General features: G+C 40.3%; 6 protein-coding genes across 6 annotated transcripts; all 6 read right to left on the minus strand.

The window, feature by feature from the left end:
• Positions 1-2,075: 2,075 nt before the first annotated feature.
• On the minus strand, positions 2,076-2,956 carry LOC135639711 (cytochrome P450 71D10-like). Its single transcript, XM_065153580.1, has one exon. The coding sequence runs from the start codon at positions 2,944-2,946 to the stop codon at positions 2,314-2,316; it is 633 nt and encodes a 210-aa protein (XP_065009652.1). The 5' UTR covers positions 2,947-2,956; the 3' UTR covers positions 2,076-2,313.
• A 59-nt stretch (positions 2,957-3,015) lies between these two features.
• Positions 3,016-3,946, minus strand: LOC135641457 (desmethyl-deoxy-podophyllotoxin synthase-like). Its single transcript, XM_065156821.1, has one exon. The coding sequence runs from the start codon at positions 3,931-3,933 to the stop codon at positions 3,016-3,018; it is 918 nt and encodes a 305-aa protein (XP_065012893.1). The 5' UTR covers positions 3,934-3,946.
• Positions 3,947-7,402: 3,456 nt separating this feature from the next.
• LOC135640882 (cytochrome P450 71D10-like) lies at positions 7,403-8,293 on the minus strand. Its single transcript, XM_065155690.1, has one exon. It carries the CDS (start codon positions 8,271-8,273, stop codon positions 7,641-7,643), a length of 633 nt encoding a protein of 210 aa, XP_065011762.1. The 5' UTR covers positions 8,274-8,293; the 3' UTR covers positions 7,403-7,640.
• Positions 8,294-8,327: 34 nt separating this feature from the next.
• On the minus strand, positions 8,328-9,273 carry LOC135640881 (desmethyl-deoxy-podophyllotoxin synthase-like). The gene has a single exon (XM_065155688.1). It carries the CDS (start codon positions 9,258-9,260, stop codon positions 8,343-8,345), a length of 918 nt encoding a protein of 305 aa, XP_065011760.1. The 5' UTR covers positions 9,261-9,273; the 3' UTR covers positions 8,328-8,342.
• Positions 9,274-12,729: 3,456 nt separating this feature from the next.
• Positions 12,730-14,498, minus strand: LOC135641458 (desmethyl-deoxy-podophyllotoxin synthase-like; the record flags this gene model as incomplete). Its single annotated transcript, XM_065156822.1, has 2 exons — positions 12,730-13,648; positions 13,686-14,498. Coding segments are annotated over 2 exons (1,494 nt in total), but the record flags the coding sequence as incomplete, so codon positions are not given.
• Positions 14,499-17,916: 3,418 nt separating this feature from the next.
• LOC135640834 (desmethyl-deoxy-podophyllotoxin synthase-like) lies at positions 17,917-19,785 on the minus strand. The gene is made up of 2 exons (XM_065155605.1): positions 18,871-19,785; positions 17,917-18,788 (listed from the first exon to the last, which is right to left on the minus strand). Exons 1-2 carry the CDS (start codon positions 19,771-19,773, stop codon positions 18,153-18,155), a joined length of 1,539 nt encoding a protein of 512 aa, XP_065011677.1. The 5' UTR covers positions 19,774-19,785; the 3' UTR covers positions 17,917-18,152.
• Positions 19,786-20,430: the final 645 nt, after the last annotated feature.

Here is a 20,430-nt window from a genome sequence, read left to right on the forward strand (position 1 = left end):
TATAATTATTTTTTAAGTAAAATAAGAGTACTGATTAAAAAATACTCAAGATATGAATTTTTTTTTAAGGAAATCATCCTTAATAATATATTCATAAATAGAGATGAGAAACACAATAATAGTTGACGCAATACGAATTCCATCCAAACAAAAACTGCACTTATGGCCACATATATTGGCTCTCTCTTGGGCACATATGCGTGCCCCTAATCAAAATTCCTATACTGAATCAAACTCCTATACATCTATTCACATAACTTGCTTTCGGATGTCATGATGTTATAAGTCTTAATATTTCATGTGGTTGTGATAAATTGAATTTGAGTTATTAGGAGCGAGACTTCTCACGATCTCGACCACAATGCTTCCAAAGAATTATTATATAAACTATCAATCCATCTCATCAAAACATAAAGATTCAAATCCGTCACGACCTCTTTAAGCTGATCTACTATCCATCTATAGCTTCACGCAAGGATCTCCATTTTATTACTTCACCAAAGTTCTTGCTGGTGGTAGGTATCGCCTCCATTGGTGTTTTTAGATCCAACTAGAAGAACATGAATTTGAGGATCGATATGTTCCTACTTTGCCTATCTTATATGTCCGGAACATATTTTCCTTGCCTTAGTTACAAGTCAAAGAAAATTCCTTGCCTTACCTATCTTATGTGTCCGGAACATGTAGTTAGGCTAGACTTTTATTGAATGTGCCTATTGTATATATTTGCTTCAGAGAAATTATGGGTTGTGGTTATCATTATTGTTAGGTAATCATTTTATTTTGAATGATTTCGGGCACAACGATCCATTCTTTTATTTCTGATAAAGTTTTAGTTGAAGATAGAATTTCTTCTTGATTTTTGATAAATACAATGACGGACCATGCTCTAGCATAATAGAACATCTATTTGCGAGTCCATGATGTGACAGGAGGATAATTTAAAAGACTCATGATAATATATGTATTGCTATATATTGATAAGGATCTATATAATTAAGCATTTGTACAATCATCGGTTGGATATGTAACATGATCGAAAGGTTATCGATCCTCACATCTCCTTTTAGTCATGTGATGAAAGATTATATATCTTCTTTCATCTTTATTTTGTCCATAAATTGATCGCCCATAGTGCTCTTGTGAAAAATAGGAAGAGAGGAGAAAGTGAGTATGGTTCTCTTTACAAAACGGTATCACTAGAGCTTTTGAATTTAATGATGGTACGCTCAAAGATTAGATAAATATTTTTTAGCAGCATCAAAATATACATATCGTAAATTTAAATATATTATTATTTAATTTCAGATTTTGTTATTTAAGTTTTTTACATAATAGTACAAGGATTGTTTTTATACTTGCTAACTATAGTTGTGAAATCAAATATCTTAGATCTACTTGTTAGCACCTTTTGCTCATGAAAATATGTTGTTTTCATTTACGATGCATGAATGATTCATTGATATTGTCGATTTTCTTTTCTATCTAATCTATCTTATCGCCTGCTTTGGGGCGATATAAAATTTATCATGTTTGATCAATGGACCACTATTGATAGGTTGCTGTTGACAACAGTATCATTGAGGACGGTGGCCTCCAATGGTCGACCTACGAGGCACGAGCAGCACTATTGTGACAATATTTGCTAGCCAAAATTAACGTCAACTGAATGCTGGAGGTCGCATGCAAGCAACGACCATGCCTTATGCAATGATCGTACAAAGGGACATTTAGGGTTTTATTAAAAAGGAAGGTTTTACCCCTCATAAGATAATTCCAATCTATGTCATTATGTTTACATTTCAATTCTACCCTTTCATAAATTAAAATTTTCTTTTATATATCTTAGGTAAAAATTATAGTTTTCTCTTTCAAAAATTAAAAATTTTTAATTGATGTCCTCAATTATAAAATTGACTAGAAATACAGTTGGCAATAATATTTAATTATTCATAATATCTCTTAGTTGGGCTAGAGATACGGTTGACTAGAAAATAAGTCAAATCAGGATTTTGATTAAATTTTACGGTATTCAAGATATGCTTTTTCGTAACATTCATCCTTTGGCAATAATATTTAATTATTTCAAATATCAAAACGGTCATTTCATTATACTAAACAGCCCATAAGAGGACGTCACAAGAAAGAGCCTCCTACACTTTATCAACACTGTCTATATGAAGTGTAACAAATTTCTGTAACAATGCTGCTCCGATGAGGACGATAACGATGACGACGATACAAGTAAAGACTATTGGGTAGAAGTGCATACATGAAGAAACGACTACGGTTGCATGCATTTTTGGGTAAAGGTCAAGTCATGGAGAAAGGAATACGAGGGATGGCACGTAGGCAGAGGTCCGACTTCCTCCGGCACGTAATCGAGAAGGTCTCGCTCATGTCCAACTCCTGGGGCATCCCTTCATTTCCCGATAGGAGCTCCCAATCAAAGTTGTAGAGAAGGCTAGCCAGGGAAAGCTCTATGCTCTTCAAACCAAATGACATCCCTGGGCATATCCTCCTGCCTGCCCCGAAAGGTAAGAACTCAAAGTTGGTTCCCTTGAAGTCGACCATGGAATTCCTCCTCTCGAATCTCTCTGGCTCAAACTCAGTGGGACTGTCCCAGTATCGAGGATCCCTTCCCAAGGCCCAAACGTTCACGAATACTCTTGTCTTCTCTGGTATCTGGTAACCAAGAACCTCGCACGTCTCCCGGCACTCTCGGGGGAGCAGCAGAGGAACAGGAGGGTGCAGCCTCAGAGTCTCCTTGATGACCAGTTTCAAGTAGTTCATTCCGTTGATGTCCTTCTCCGTCACCTTTCCCTTTTCTCCGACAGTCTCCCTCACCTCCTCTTGCAACTTCCGCATCACTCTTGGATTCCTCATCAGCTCCGACATGGCCCACTCCATTATTCCTGCGGAGGTCTCGCTGGCCCCACCGAGCATATCCTTTATTGCAAAAGGATTCCATAAATTAGATTCTTGAAACTGCGACTGTAAGGAAAGATTAGGGTTTCAAAAAAAGCATACCAGCATCATGGCTTTCATGTCCTCGTCTGCTAAGGGGAATGACAGGCTACCTTCAGCTTGAACTCTCAGCATGACATCGACCAAGGCCTCCTCCTCCTCCTCCTCCTCCGGTTGCTTTGCGGACTTCCTTTCTCTGCGCTCTTGAATGATGCTATTCAGGATCGCGTCCATGTCACGGTGTAACATCTGCATCTTGAAAGTCGCGCCACTGAGAAGTTTAATTATCGGCCATGACGGGAATAAGTCCGCCAAACTGAAGCCTCCGGCAGCTTCCAGCGTTTGCATCACTATCCGTATGAACTCTTTCTGGTACTTGCACTTGCTGCCGATGACGGACCGGGAGCCTATGTCATTAGCCAACAGCACCAATTTCTTACTGAGGTTCACGGTGGAACCAGCGTCGGACAACAGGACTATCGACCGCACAAGATTAAGCACCTCCTCTTCCCGGATAAAGCGAAAAGATTGGACTCGCTTGGCACTCAATAGCTCCACGATGCTCATCTTGCGCAGCTCCCTCCAGTGGAATCCATACGAGGTAAAGCCGACGCCCCTGTCACCGTATGTGGCGGACTGGAGATTCAGGTTAGTGGGCCGAGAGGCGAAGCTGACGTCGTGGGTTTTCATGATCTCAGCAGCCGCTTCGGTAGATGAGACAACGAGGGTGGGGACCTCACCGAGCTTCAGGAGTATCACGGGGCCAAATTTCTTAGATAAGGCAGTGAGGGAACGATGCGGCAGGCCACCCAAGAGATGGTGCAAGCTGCCTATGATAGGGAGCTTAGATGGACCGGGAGGCAGTGTGGCACGAGCTCCGCCACCAGACCTGTTCTTCTTGAGTAGCAGCAGCGAAACGAGGAGGACGAGAAAGGAGAAGAGGGAGGAGGTGCTGGTGAGATCCATGGTTTAATTAGTTTTCTGGTGATGAGGCACCACAGGCCCGTACACCCTTCTTATACACACGACAGTTACGAGTTTCGCATGCAGCTTCCCGGTTCAGTAGTGACGGACGTTCCCGTATCATCACGATAGTTCATCTGGGTCAAAGTCTGGATTGTACAACAAACATAAACATGGGATCCCAACGGTGGCGGTCAAATTCGTCAGCCAATTTAAAATGAGAACAGACTATAAAATCTGATAAATAATTGTTATATATATATATTATTTTTTCTACAATCTCTGGCCACACCAACTTTCCGTTCGTTACTTGTTTGTTTCGGTCGCAAGCAAGCCGCCATGGACGTGTCCTACTCCGAGGGTATTAGTTTCGTTCAGTATATTTTTGACCATGTTTTGGAACGCAATTGTTTCATTGGCCAAGGAAAATCTAACTTTGAAAGATGATCATGATATGGTTTGATTTGCAATTTTCATTCATAATCATCAATATTCTAAATCTGAAGTCCAAATAATAATAAAAACATTAGTTTAGTATCATTTCACGATGTTTTGGGACAGGTTCATTTGGGACAAAGCTTGTGCGGCATGCAAAATAAAAGTCCAAGGTGTAGTCTCTAACACTTAGAGATGCGTCCATGTTCAGAGGCCACCCGTTGTCTTATTTCTTTGAGCATGTCATAAGATGGATGTATGTGAAATTGACAGTGACACAATGATGAGTAAAGACATTAAGAAGATGGTGCAAGCCACCTTCGATAAAAGAGGTTAGATGGATCGGGTGTCAGTCTGGCACTAGCTCATTGACTAGAGCTTGTTATTCTTGTAAGTCGCAGAAGGAAGAGAAATAGGAGGGCGGAGAAAACGTAACCAAGTGTTGGTAAAATCCATGGTTGTATGGAACCGACGAGCAAGAGGCCACTCTTTTTTCTTTTTTTGATAGACATGACCGTGTTTTTTTTTTTTTTTACATAATTTCTAGGTTAATTGGTGATGAATGACGTTACCGTATTATAATACGATGGCAGCGTTGGTGGGACATTAGACCGATTTCCTGAGAGATTTGAACATGTGCACGTCGAATTTGACCGTTTTGCTTGTTGATGATTGACGTGACCGTTTGGCATCTCAATCAAATCTCCGGTCATTGGCACTGTTGGTGGGATTGAAACAAACAATTAGCAAACCGAAAGTTTGCATAGCAGGGATCTTAGAAAAACAATATATATAGTAATTATTCATTGTCGCTTATTCTCATTCTATGCAGCAGTAGAATTTGACCGACATTTCGTTTTCCCCATGATTTGATTTTATAGATTATACCTTCGACTTTCCATAATGAATCAGTCACGATTGGATAACTAAATTAATGATCACAGTGATCGCGATGTTAGTGATATAATTATTTTTTAAGTAAAATAAGAGTACTGATTAAAAAATACTCAAGATATGAATTTTTTTTTAAGGAAATCATCCTTAATAATATATTCATAAATAGAGATGAGAAACACAATAATAGTTGACGCAATACGAATTCCATCCAAACAAAAACTGCACTTATGGCCACATATATTGGCTCTCTCTTGGGCACATATGCGTGCCCCTAATCAAAATTCCTATACTGAATCAAACTCCTATACATCTATTCACATAACTTGCTTTCGGATGTCATGATGTTATAAGTCTTAATATTTCATGTGGTTGTGATAAATTGAATTTGAGTTATTAGGAGCGAGACTTCTCACGATCTCGACCACAATGCTTCCAAAGAATTATTATATAAACTATCAATCCATCTCATCAAAACATAAAGATTCAAATCCGTCACGACCTCTTTAAGCTGATCTACTATCCATCTATAGCTTCACGCAAGGATCTCCATTTTATTACTTCACCAAAGTTCTTGCTGGTGGTAGGTATCGCCTCCATTGGTGTTTTTAGATCCAACTAGAAGAACATGAATTTGAGGATCGATATGTTCCTACTTTGCCTATCTTATATGTCCGGAACATATTTTCCTTGCCTTAGTTACAAGTCAAAGAAAATTCCTTGCCTTACCTATCTTATGTGTCCGGAACATGTAGTTAGGCTAGACTTTTATTGAATGTGCCTATTGTATATATTTGCTTCAGAGAAATTATGGGTTGTGGTTATCATTATTGTTAGGTAATCATTTTATTTTGAATGATTTCGGGCACAACGATCCATTCTTTTATTTCTGATAAAGTTTTAGTTGAAGATAGAATTTCTTCTTGATTTTTGATAAATACAATGACGGACCATGCTCTAGCATAATAGAACATCTATTTGCGAGTCCATGATGTGACAGGAGGATAATTTAAAAGACTCATGATAATATATGTATTGCTATATATTGATAAGGATCTATATAATTAAGCATTTGTACAATCATCGGTTGGATATGTAACATGATCGAAAGGTTATCGATCCTCACATCTCCTTTTAGTCATGTGATGAAAGATTATATATCTTCTTTCATCTTTATTTTGTCCATAAATTGATCGCCCATAGTGCTCTTGTGAAAAATAGGAAGAGAGGAGAAAGTGAGTATGGTTCTCTTTACAAAACGGTATCACTAGAGCTTTTGAATTTAATGATGGTACGCTCAAAGATTAGATAAATATTTTTTAGCAGCATCAAAATATACATATCGTAAATTTAAATATATTATTATTTAATTTCAGATTTTGTTATTTAAGTTTTTTACATAATAGTACAAGGATTGTTTTTATACTTGCTAACTATAGTTGTGAAATCAAATATCTTAGATCTACTTGTTAGCACCTTTTGCTCATGAAAATATGTTGTTTTCATTTACGATGCATGAATGATTCATTGATATTGTCGATTTTCTTTTCTATCTAATCTATCTTATCGCCTGCTTTGGGGCGATATAAAATTTATCATGTTTGATCAATGGACCACTATTGATAGGTTGCTGTTGACAACAGTATCATTGAGGACGGTGGCCTCCAATGGTCGACCTACGAGGCACGAGCAGCACTATTGTGACAATATTTGCTAGCCAAAATTAACGTCAACTGAATGCTGGAGGTCGCATGCAAGCAACGACCATGCCTTATGCAATGATCGTACAAAGGGACATTTAGGGTTTTATTAAAAAGGAAGGTTTTACCCCTCATAAGATAATTCCAATCTATGTCATTATGTTTACATTTCAATTCTACCCTTTCATAAATTAAAATTTTCTTTTATATATCTTAGGTAAAAATTATAGTTTTCTCTTTCAAAAATTAAAAATTTTTAATTGATGTCCTCAATTATAAAATTGACTAGAAATACAGTTGGCAATAATATTTAATTATTCATAATATCTCTTAGTTGGGCTAGAGATACAGTTGACTAGAAAATAAGTCAAATCAGGATTTTGATGAAATTTTACGGTATTCAAGATATGCTTTTTCGTAACATTCATCCTTTGGCAATAATATTTAATTATTTCAAATATCAAAACGGTCATTTCATTATACTAAACAGCCCATAAGAGGACGTCACAAGAAAGAGCCTCCTACACTTTATCAACACTGTCTATATGAAGTGTAACAAATTTCTGTAACAATGCTGCTCCGATGAGGACGATAACGATGACGACGATACAAGTAAAGACTATTGGGTAGAAGTGCATACATGAAGAAACGACTACGGTTGCATGTATTTTTGGGTAAAGGTCAAGTCATGGAGAAAGGAATACGAGGGATGGCACGTAGGCAGAGGTCCGACTTCCTCCGGCACGTAATCGAGAAGGTCTCGCTCATGTCCAACTCCTGGGGCATCCCTTCATTTCCCGATGGGAGCTCCCAATCAAAGTTGTAGAGAAGGCTAGCCAGGGAAAGCTCTATGCTCTTCAAACCAAATGACATCCCTGGGCATATCCTCCTGCCTGCCCCGAAAGGTAAGAACTCAAAGTTGGTTCCCTTGAAGTCGACCATGGAATTCCTCCTCTCGAATCTCTCTGGCTCAAACTCAGTGGGACTGTCCCAGTATCGAGGATCCCTTCCCAAGGCCCAAACGTTCACGAATACTCTTGTCTTCTCTGGTATCTGGTAACCAAGAACCTCGCACGTCTCCCGGCACTCTCGGGGGAGCAGCAGAGGAACAGGAGGGTGCAGCCTCAGAGTCTCCTTGATGACCAGTTTCAAGTAGTTCATTCCGTTGATGTCCTTCTCCGTCACCTTTCCCTTTTCTCCGACAGTCTCCCTCACCTCCTCTTGCAACTTCCGCATCACTCTTGGATTCCTCATCAGCTCCGACATGGCCCACTCCATTATTCCTGCGGAGGTCTCGCTGGCCCCACCGAGCATATCCTTTATTGCAAAAGGATTCCATAAATTAGATTCTCGAAACTGCGACTGTAAGGAAAGATTAGGGTTTCAAAAAAAGCATACCAGCATCATGGCTTTCATGTCCTCGTCTGCTAAGGGGAATGACAGGCTACCTTCAGCTTGAACTCTCAGCATGACATCGACCAAGGCCTCCTCCTCCTCCTCCTCCTCCGGTTGCTTTGCGGACTTCCTTTCTCTGCGCTCTTGAATGATGCTATTCAGGATCGCGTCCATGTCACGGTGTAACATCTGCATCTTGAAAGTCGCGCCACTGAGAAGTTTAATTATCGGCCATGACGGGAATAAGTCCGCCAAACTGAAGCCTCCGGCAGCTTCCAGCGTTTGCATCACTATCCGTATGAACTCTTTCTGGTACTTGCACTTGCTGCCGATGACGGACCGGGAGCCTATGTCATTAGCCAACAGCACCAATTTCTTACTGAGGTTCACGGTGGAACCAGCGTCGGACAACAGGACTATCGACCGCACAAGATTAAGCACCTCCTCTTCCCGGATAAAGCGAAAAGATTGGACTCGCTTGGCACTCAATAGCTCCACGATGCTCATCTTGCGCAGCTCCCTCCAGTGGAATCCATACGAGGTAAAGCCGACGCCCCTGTCACCGTATGTGGCGGACTGGAGATTCAGGTTAGTGGGCCGAGAGGCGAAGCTGACGTCGTGGGTTTTCATGATCTCAGCAGCCGCTTCGGTAGATGAGACAACGAGGGTGGGGACCTCACCGAGCTTCAGGAGTATCACGGGGCCAAATTTCTTAGATAAGGCAGTGAGGGAACGATGCGGCAGGCCACCCAAGAGATGGTGCAAGCTGCCTATGATAGGGAGCTTAGATGGACCGGGAGGCAGTGTGGCACGAGCTCCGCCACCAGACCTGTTCTTCTTGAGTAGCAGCAGCGAAACGAGGAGGACGAGAAAGGAGAAGAGGGAGGAGGTGCTGGTGAGATCCATGGTTTAATTAGTTTTCTGGTGATGAGGCACCACAGGCCCGTACACCCTTCTTATACACACGACAGTTACGAGTTTCGCATGCAGCTTCCCGGTTCAGTAGTGACGGACGTTCCCGTATCATCACGATAGTTCATCTGGGTCAAAGTCTGGATTGTACAACAAACATAAACATGGGATCCCAACGGTGGCGGTCAAATTCGTCAGCCAATTTAAAATGAGAACAGACTATAAAATCTGATAAATAATTGTTATATATATATATTATTTTTTCTACAATCTCTGGCCACACCAACTTTCCGTTCGTTACTTGTTTGTTTCGGTCGCAAGCAAGCCGCCATGGACGTGTCCTACTCCGAGGGTATTAGTTTCGTTCAGTATATTTTTGACCATGTTTTGGAACGCAATTGTTTCATTGGCCAAGGAAAATCTAACTTTGAAAGATGATCATGATATGGTTTGATTTGCAATTTTCATTCATAATCATCAATATTCTAAATCTGAAGTCCAAATAATAATAAAAACATTAGTTTAGTATCATTTCACGATGTTTTGGGACAGGTTCATTTGGGACAAAGCTTGTGCGGCATGCAAAATAAAAGTCCAAGGTGTAGTCTCTAACACTTAGAGATGCGTCCATGTTCAGAGGCCACCCGTTGTCTTATTTCTTTGAGCATGTCATAAGATGGATGTATGTGAAATTGACAGTGACACAATGATGAGTAAAGACATTAAGAAGATGGTGCAAGCCACCTTCGATAAAAGAGGTTAGATGGATCGGGTGTCAGTCTGGCACTAGCTCATTGACTAGAGCTTGTTATTCTTGTAAGTCGCAGAAGGAAGAGAAATAGGAGGGCGGAGAAAACGTAACCAAGTGTTGGTAAAATCCATGGTTGTATGGAACCGACGAGCAAGAGGCCACTCTTTTTTCTTTTTTTGATAGACATGACCGTGTTTTTTTTTTTTTTTACATAATTTCTAGGTTAATTGGTGATGAATGACGTTACCGTATTATAATACGATGGCAGCGTTGGTGGGACATTAGACCGATTTCCTGAGAGATTTGAACATGTGCACGTCGAATTTGACCGTTTTGCTTGTTGATGATTGACGTGACCGTTTGGCATCTCAATCAAATCTCCGGTCATTGGCACTGTTGGTGGGATTGAAACAAACAATTAGCAAACCGAAAGTTTGCATAGCAGGGATCTTAGAAAAACAATATATATAGTAATTATTCATTGTCGCTTATTCTCATTCTATGCAGCAGTAGAATTTGACCGACATTTCGTTTTCCCCATGATTTGATTTTATAGATTATACCTTCGACTTTCCATAATGAATCAGTCACGATTGGATAACTAAATTAATGATCACAGTGATCGCGATGTTAGTGATATAATTATTTTTTAAGTAAAATAAGAGTACTGATTAAAAAATACTCAAGATATGAATTTTTTTTTAAGGAAATCATCCTTAATAATATATTCATAAATAGAGATGAGAAACACAATAATAGTTGACGCAATACGAATTCCATCCAAACAAAAACTGCACTTATGGCCACATATATTGGCTCTCTCTTGGGCACATATGCGTGCCCCTAATCAAAATTCCTATACTGAATCAAACTCCTATACATCTATTCACATAACTTGCTTTCGGATGTCATGATGTTATAAGTCTTAATATTTCATGTGGTTGTGATAAATTGAATTTGAGTTATTAGGAGCGAGACTTCTCACGATCTCGACCACAATGCTTCCAAAGAATTATTATATAAACTATCAATCCATCTCATCAAAACATAAAGATTCAAATCCGTCACGACCTCTTTAAGCTGATCTACTATCCATCTATAGCTTCACGCAAGGATCTCCATTTTATTACTTCACCAAAGTTCTTGCTGGTGGTAGGTATCGCCTCCATTGGTGTTTTTAGATCCAACTAGAAGAACATGAATTTGAGGATCGATATGTTCCTACTTTGCCTATCTTATATGTCCGGAACATATTTTCCTTGCCTTAGTTACAAGTCAAAGAAAATTCCTTGCCTTACCTATCTTATGTGTCCGGAACATGTAGTTAGGCTAGACTTTTATTGAATGTGCCTATTGTATATATTTGCTTCAGAGAAATTATGGGTTGTGGTTATCATTATTGTTAGGTAATCATTTTATTTTGAATGATTTCGGGCACAACGATCCATTCTTTTATTTCTGATAAAGTTTTAGTTGAAGATAGAATTTCTTCTTGATTTTTGATAAATACAATGACGGACCATGCTCTAGCATAATAGAACATCTATTTGCGAGTCCATGATGTGACAGGAGGATAATTTAAAAGACTCATGATAATATATGTATTGCTATATATTGATAAGGATCTATATAATTAAGCATTTGTACAATCATCGGTTGGATATGTAACATGATCGAAAGGTTATCGATCCTCACATCTCCTTTTAGTCATGTGATGAAAGATTATATATCTTCTTTCATCTTTATTTTGTCCATAAATTGATCGCCCATAGTGCTCTTGTGAAAAATAGGAAGAGAGGAGAAAGTGAGTATGGTTCTCTTTACAAAACGGTATCACTAGAGCTTTTGAATTTAATGATGGTACGCTCAAAGATTAGATAAATATTTTTTAGCAGCATCAAAATATACATATCGTAAATTTAAATATATTATTATTTAATTTCAGATTTTGTTATTTAAGTTTTTTACATAATAGTACAAGGATTGTTTTTATACTTGCTAACTATAGTTGTGAAATCAAATATCTTAGATCTACTTGTTAGCACCTTTTGCTCATGAAAATATGTTGTTTTCATTTACGATGCATGAATGATTCATTGATATTGTCGATTTTCTTTTCTATCTAATCTATCTTATCGCCTGCTTTGGGGCGATATAAAATTTATCATGTTTGATCAATGGACCACTATTGATAGGTTGCTGTTGACAACAGTATCATTGAGGACGGTGGCCTCCAATGGTCGACCTACGAGGCACGAGCAGCACTATTGTGACAATATTTGCTAGCCAAAATTAACGTCAACTGAATGCTGGAGGTCGCATGCAAGCAACGACCATGCCTTATGCAATGATCGTACAAAGGGACATTTAGGGTTTTATTAAAAAGGAAGGTTTTACCCCTCATAAGATAATTCCAATCTATGTCATTATGTTTACATTTCAATTCTACCCTTTCATAAATTAAAATTTTCTTTTATATATCTTAGGTAAAAATTATAGTTTTCTCTTTCAAAAATTAAAAATTTTTAATTGATGTCCTCAATTATAAAATTGACTAGAAATACAGTTGGCAATAATATTTAATTATTCATAATATCTCTTAGTTGGGCTAGAGATACGGTTGACTAGAAAATAAGTCAAATCAGGATTTTGATTAAATTTTACGGTATTCGAGATATGCTTTTTCGTAACATTCATCCTTTGGCAATAATATTTAATTATTTCAAATATCAAAACGGTCATTTCATTATACTAAACAGCCCATAAGAGGACGTCACAAGAAAGAGCCTCCTACACTTTATCAACACTGTCTATATGAAGTGTAACAAATTTCTGTAACAATGCTGCTCCGATGAGGACGATAACGATGACGACGATACAAGTAAAGACTATTGGGTAGAAGTGCATACATGAAGAAACGACTACGGTTGCATGTATTTTTGGGTAAAGGTCAAGTCATGGAGAAAGGAATACGAGGGATGGCACGTAGGCAGAGGTCCGACTTCCTCCGGCACGTAATCGAGAAGGTCTCGCTCATGTCCAACTCCTGGGGCATCCCTTCATTTCCCGATGGGAGCTCCCAATCAAAGTTGTAGAGAAGGCTAGCCAGGGAAAGCTCTATGCTCTTCAAACCAAATGACATCCCTGGGCATATCCTCCTGCCTGCCCCGAAAGGTAAGAACTCAAAGTTGGTTCCCTTGAAGTCGACCATGGAATTCCTCCTCTCGAATCTCTCTGGCTCAAACTCAGTGGGACTGTCCCAGTATCGAGGATCCCTTCCCAAGGCCCAAACGTTCACGAATACTCTTGTCTTCTCTGGTATCTGGTAACCAAGAACCTCGCACGTCTCCCGGCACTCTCGGGGGAGCAGCAGAGGAACAGGAGGGTGCAGCCTCAGAGTCTCCTTGATGACCAGTTTCAAGTAGTTCATTCCGTTGATGTCCTTCTCCGTCACCTTTCCCTTTTCTCCGACAGTCTCCCTCACCTCCTCTTGCAACTTCCGCATCACTCTTGGATTCCTCATCAGCTCCGACATGGCCCACTCCATTATTCCTGCGGAGGTCTCGCTGGCCCCACCGAGCATATCCTTTATTGCAAAAGGAATCCAGAAATTAGATTCTCGAAACTGCGACTGTAAGGAAAGATTAGGGTTTCAAAAATAAGCATACCAGCATCATGGCTTTCATGTCCTCGTCTGCTAAGGGGAATGACAGGCTACCTTCAGCTTGAACTCTCAGCATGACATCGACCAAGGCCTCCTCCTCCTCCTCCTCCTCCGGTTGCTCTGCGGACTTCCTTTCTCTGCGCTCTTGAATGATGCTATTCAGGATCGCGTCCATGTCACGGTGTAACATCTGCATCTTGAAAGTCGCGCCACTGAGAAGTTTAATTATCGGCCATGACGGGAATAAGTCCGCCAAACTGAAGCCTCCGGCAGCTTCCAGCGTTTGCATCACTATCCGTATGAACTCTTTCTGGTACTTGCACTTGCTGCCGATGACGGACCGGGAGCCTATGTCATTAGCCAACAGCACCAATTTCTTACTGAGGTTCACGGTGGAACCAGCGTTGGACAACAGGACTATCGACCGCACAAGATTAAGCACCTCCTCTTCCCGGATAAAGCGAAAAGATTGGACTCGCTTGGCACTCAATAGCTCCACGATGCTCATCTTGCGCAGCTCCCTCCAGTGGAATCCATACGAGGTAAAGCCGACGCCCCTGTCACCGTATGTGGCGGACTGGAGATTCAGGTTAGTGGGCCGAGAGGCGAAGCTGACGTCGTGGGTTTTCATGATCTCAGCAGCCGCTTCGGTAGATGAGACAACGAGGGTGGGGACCTCACCGAGCTTCAGGAGTATCACGGGGCCAAATTTCTTAGATAAGGCAGTGAGGGAACGATGCGGCAGGCCACCCAAGAGATGGTGCAAGCTGCCTATGATAGGGAGCTTAGATGGACCGGGAGGCAGTGTGGCACGAGCTCAGCCACCAGACCTGTTCTTCTTGAGTAGCAGCAGCGAAACGAGGAGGACGAGAAAGGAGAAGAGGAAGGAGGTGCTGGTGAGATCCATGGTTTAATTAGTTTTCTGGTGATGAGGCACCACAGGCCCGTACACCCTTCTTATACACACGACAGTTGCGAGTTTCGCATGCAGCTTCCCGGTTCAGTAGTGACGGACGTTCCCGTATCATCACGATAGTTCATCTGGGTCAAAGTCTGGATTGTACAACAAACATAAACATGGGATCCCAACGGTGGCGGTCAAATTCGTCAGCCAATTTAAAATGAGAACGGACTATAAAATCTGATAAATAATTGTTATATATATATTATTTTTTCTACAATCTCTGGCCACACCAACTTTCCGTTCGTTACTTGTTTGTTTCGGTCGCAAGCAAGCCGCCATGGACGTGTCCTACTCCGAGGGTATTAGTTTCATTCAGTATATTTTTGACCATGTTTCGGAACGCAATTGTTTCATTGGCCAAGGAAAATCTAACTTTGAAAGATGATCATGATATGGTTTGATTTGTAATTTTCATTCATAATCATCAATATTCTAAATCTGAAGTCCAAATAATAATAAAAACATTAGTTTAGTATCATTTCACGATGTTTTGGGACAGGTTCATTTGGGACAAAGCTTGTGCGGCATGCAAAATAAAAGTCCAAGGTGTAGTCTCTAACACTTAGAGATGCGTCCATGTTCAGAGGCCACCTGTTGTCTTATTTCTTTGAGCATGTCATAAGATGGATGTATGTGAAATTGACAGTGACACAATGATGAGTAAAGACATTAAGAAGATGGTGCAAGCCACCTTCGATAAAAGAGGTTAGATGGATCGGGTGTCAGTCGCAGAAGGAAGAGAAATAGGAGGGCGGAGAAAACGTAACCAAGTGTTGGTGAAATCCATGGTTGTATGGAACCGACGAGCAAGAGGCCACTCTTTTTTCTTTTTTTGATAGACATGACAGTGTTTTTTTTTTTTACATAATTTCTAGGTTAATTGGTGATGAATGACGTTACCGTATTATAATACAATGGCAGCTCAATCAAATCAACTGGTCATGGCAGTGTTGGTGGGACATTAGACCGATTTCCTGAGAGATTTGAACATGTGCACGTCGAATTTGACCGTTTGGCATCTCAATCAAATCTCCGGTCATTGGCACTGTTGGTGGGATTGAAACAAACAATTAGCAAACCGAAAGTTTGCATAGCATGGATCTTAGAAAAACAATATATATAGTAATTATTCATTGTCGCTTATTCACATTCTATGCAGCAGTAGAATTTGACCGACATTTCGTTTTCCCCATGATTTGATTTTATAGATTATACCTTCGGACTTTCCATAATGAATCAGTCACGATTGGATAACTAAATTAATGATCAAAGTGATCGCGATGTTAGTGATATAATTATTTTTTAAGTAAAATAAGAGTACTGATTAAAAAATACTCAAGATATGAATTTTTTTTTTAAGGAAATCATCCTTAATAATATATTCATAAATAGAGATGAGAAACACAATAATAGTTGACGCAATACGAATTCCATCCAAACAAAAACTGCACTTATGGCCACATATATTGGCTCTCTCTTGGGCACATATGCGTGCCCCTAATCAAAATTCCTATACTGAATCAAACTCCTATACATCTATTCACATAACTTGCTTTCGGATGTCATGATGTTATAAGTCTTAATATTTCATGTGGTTGTGATAAATTGAATTTGAGTTATTAGGAGCGAGACTTCTCACGATCTCGACCACAATGCTTCCAAAGAATTATTATATAAGCTATCAATCCATCTCATCAAAACATAAAGATTCAAATCCGTCACGACCTCTTTAAGCTGATCTACTATCCATCTATAGCTTCACGCAAGGATCTCCATTTTATTACTTCACCAAAGTTCTTGCTGGTGGTAGGTATCGCCTCCATTGGTGTTTTTAGATCCAACTAGAAGAACATGAATTTGAGGATCGATATGTTCCTACTTTGCCTATCTTATATGTCCGGAACATATTTTCCTTGCCTTAGTTACAAGTCAAAGAAAATTCCTTGCCTTACCTATCTTATGTGTCCGGAACATGTAGTTAGGCTAGACTTCTATTGAATGTGCCTATTGTATATATTTGCATCAGAGTAATTATGGGTTGTGGTTATCATTATTGTTAGGTAATTGAACATCTATTTGCGAGTCCATGATGTGACAGGAGGATAATTTAAAAGACTCATGATAATATATGTATTGCTATATATTGATAAGGATCTATATAATTAAGCATCGGGGAAAATTTTGGATGGCATTTGTACGATCATCGGTTGGATATGTAACATGATCGAAAGGTTATCGATCCTCACATCTCCTTTTAGTCATGTGATGAAAGATTATATATCTTCTTTCATCTTTATTTTGTCCATAAATTGATCGCCCGTAGTGCTCTTGTGAAAAATAGGAAGAGAGGAGAAAGTGAGTATGGTTCTCTTTACAAAACGGTATCACTAGAGCTTTTGAATTTAATGATGGTATGCTCATAGATTAGATAAATGTTTTTTAGCAGCATCAAAATATACATATCGTAAATTTAAATATATTATTATTTAATTTCAGATTTTGTTATTTAAGTTTTTTACATAATAGTACAAGGATGGCGTTTATACTTGCTAACTATAGTTGTGAAATCAAATATCTTAGATCTACTTGTTAGCACCTTTTGCTCATGAAAATATGTTAATCAGTTTTCATTTACGATGCATGAATGATTCATTGATATTGTCGATTTTCTTTTCTATCTAATCTATCTTATCGCCTGCTTTTGGGCGATATAAAATTTTATCATGTTTGATCAATGGACCACTATTAATAGGTTGTTGTTGACAACAGTATCATTGAGGACGGTGGCCTCCAATGGTCGACCTACGAGGCACGAGCAGCACTATTGTGACAATATTTGCTAGCCAAAATTAACGTCAACTGAATGCTGGAGGTCGCATGCAAGCAACGACCATGCCTTATGCAATGATCGTACAAAGGGACATTTAGGGTTTTATTAAAAAGGATGGTTTTACCCCTCATAAGATAATTTCAATCTATGTCATTATGTTTACATTTCAATTCTACCCTTTCATAAATTAAAATTTTCTTTTATATATCTTAGGTAAAAATTATATTTTTCTCTTTCAAAAATTTAAAAATTTTAATTGATGTCCTCAATTATAAAATTGACTAGAAATACAGTTGGCAATAATATTTAATTATTCATAATATCTCTTAGTTGGGCTAGAGATACAGTGGACTAGAAAATAAGCCAAATCAGGATTTTGATTAAATTTTACGGTATTCAAGATATGCTTTTTCGTAACATTCATCCTTTGACAATAATATTTATTTATTTCAAATATCAAAACAGTAATTTCATTATACTAAACAGCCCATAAGAGGACGTCACAAGAAAGAGCCTCCTACACTTTATCAACACTGTCTATATGAAGTGTAACAAATTTCTGTAACAATGCTGCTCCGATGAGGACGATAACGATGACGACGATACAAGTAAAGACTATTGGGTAGAAGTGCATACATGAAGAAACGACTACGGTTGCATGTATTTTTGGGTAAAGGTCAAGTCATGGAGAAAGGAATACGAGGGATGGCACGTAGGCAGAGGTCCGACTTCCTCCGGCACGTAATCGAGAAGGTCTCGCTCATGTCCAACTCCTGGGGCATCCCTTCATTTCCCGATGGGAGCTCCCAATCAAAGTTGTAGAGAAGGCTAGCCAGGGAAAGCTCTATGCTCTTCAAACCAAATGACATCCCTGGGCATATCCTCCTGCCTGCCCCGAAAGGTAAGAACTCAAAGTTGGTTCCCTTGAAGTCGACCATGGAATTCCTCCTCTCGAATCTCTCTGGCTCAAACTCAGTGGGACTGTCCCAGTATCGAGGATCCCTTCCCAAGGCCCAAACGTTCACGAATACTCTTGTCTTCTCTGGTATCTGGTAACCAAGAACCTCGCACGTCTCCCGGCACTCTCGGGGGAGCAGCAGAGGAACAGGAGGGTGCAGCCTCAGAGTCTCCTTGATGACCAGTTTCAAGTAGTTCATTCCGTTGATGTCCTTCTCCGTCACCTTTCCCTTTTCTCCGACAGTCTCCCTCACCTCCTCTTGCAACTTCCGCATCACTCTTGGATTCCTCATCAGCTCCGACATGGCCCACTCCATTATTCCTGCGGAGGTCTCGCTGGCCCCACCGAGCATATCCTTTATTGCAAAAGGAATCCAGAAATTAGATTCTCGAAACTGCGACTGTAAGGAAAGATTAGGGTTTCAAAAATAAGCATACCAGCATCATGGCTTTCATGTCCTCGTCTGCTAAGGGGAATGACAGGCTACCTTCAGCTTGAACTCTCAGCATGACATCGACCAAGGCCTCCTCCTCCTCCTCCTCCTCCGGTTGCTCTGCGGACTTCCTTTCTCTGCGCTCTTGAATGATGCTATTCAGGATCGCGTCCATGTCACGGTGTAACATCTGCATCTTGAAAGTCGCGCCACTGAGAAGTTTAATTATCGGCCATGACGGGAATAAGTCCGCCAAACTGAAGCCTCCGGCAGCTTCCAGCGTTTGCATCACTATCCGTATGAACTCTTTCTGGTACTTGCACTTGCTGCCGATGACGGACCGGGAGCCTATGTCATTAGCCAACAGCACCAATTTCTTACTGAGGTTCACGGTGGAACCAGCGTTGGACAACAGGACTATCGACCGCACAAGATTAAGCACCTCCTCTTCCCGGATAAAGCGAAAAGATTGGACTCGCTTGGCACTCAATAGCTCCACGATGCTCATCTTGCGCAGCTCCCTCCAGTGGAATCCATACGAGGTAAAGCCGACGCCCCTGTCACCGTATGTGGCGGACTGGAGATTCAGGTTAGTGGGCCGAGAGGCGAAGCTGACGTCGTGGGTTTTCATGATCTCAGCAGCCGCTTCGGTAGATGAGACAACGAGGGTGGGGACCTCACCGAGCTTCAGGAGTATCACGGGGCCAAATTTCTTAGATAAGGCAGTGAGGGAACGATGCGGCAGGCCACCCAAGAGATGGTGCAAGCTGCCTATGATAGGGAGCTTAGATGGACCGGGAGGCAGTGTGGCACGAGCTCCGCCACCAGACCTGTTCTTCTTGAGTAGCAGCAGCGAAACGAGGAGGACGAGAAAGGAGAAGAGGAAGGAGGTGCTGGTGAGATCCATGGTTTAATTAGTTTTCTGGTGATGAGGCACCACAGGCCCGTACACCCTTCTTATACACACGACAGTTGCGAGTTTCGCATGCAGCTTCCCGGTTCAGTAGTGACGGACGTTCCCGTATCATCACGATAGTTCATCTGGGTCAAAGTCTGGATTGTACAACAAACATAAACATGGGATCCCAACGGTGGCGGTCAAATTCGTCAGCCAATTTAAAATGAGAACGGACTATAAAATCTGATAAATAATTGTTATATATATATTATTTTTTCTACAATCTCTGGCCACACCAACTTTCCGTTCGTTACTTGTTTGTTTCGGTCGCAAGCAAGCCGCCATGGACGTGTCCTACTCCGAGGGTATTAGTTTCATTCAGTATATTTTTGACCATGTTTCGGAACGCAATTGTTTCATTGGCCAAGGAAAATCTAACTTTGAAAGATGATCATGATATGGTTTGATTTGCAATTTTCATTCATAATCATCAATATTCTAAATCTGAAGTCCAAATAATAATAAAAACATTAGTTTAGTATCATTTCACGATGTTTTGGGACAGGTTCATTTGGGACAAAGCTTGTGCGGCATGCAAAATAAAAGTCCAAGGTGTAGTCTCTAACACTTAGAGATGCGTCCATGTTCAGAGGCCACCTGTTGTCT

The sequence above is a fragment of the Musa acuminata genome, chromosome BXJ3-6 (genome assembly GCF_036884655.1).
Source record: "Musa acuminata AAA Group cultivar baxijiao chromosome BXJ3-6, Cavendish_Baxijiao_AAA, whole genome shotgun sequence".
Taxonomy (NCBI): Eukaryota; Viridiplantae; Streptophyta; class Magnoliopsida; order Zingiberales; family Musaceae; genus Musa; species Musa acuminata.

What these genes read in the sequence shown, in the direction of transcription:
- LOC135640882 (XM_065155690.1), bottom strand. Translation starts at nt 8,273, where the DNA reads ATGCTCGGTGGGGCCAGCGAGACCTCCGCAGGAATAATGGAGTGGGCC.
- LOC135639711 (XM_065153580.1), bottom strand. Translation starts at nt 2,946, where the DNA reads ATGCTCGGTGGGGCCAGCGAGACCTCCGCAGGAATAATGGAGTGGGCC.
- LOC135641457 (XM_065156821.1), bottom strand. Translation starts at nt 3,933, where the DNA reads ATGGATCTCACCAGCACCTCCTCCCTCTTCTCCTTTCTCGTCCTCCTC.
- LOC135640834 (XM_065155605.1), bottom strand. Translation starts at nt 19,773, where the DNA reads ATGGATCTCACCAGCACCTCCTTCCTCTTCTCCTTTCTCGTCCTCCTC. An exon ending in ACATGAAAGCCATGATGCTG is followed by an intron (nt 18,789 to 18,870) that starts GTATGCTTATTT and finishes TTTGCAATAAAG; the next exon opens with GATATGCTCGGTGGGGCCAG.
- LOC135640881 (XM_065155688.1), bottom strand. Translation starts at nt 9,260, where the DNA reads ATGGATCTCACCAGCACCTCCTCCCTCTTCTCCTTTCTCGTCCTCCTC.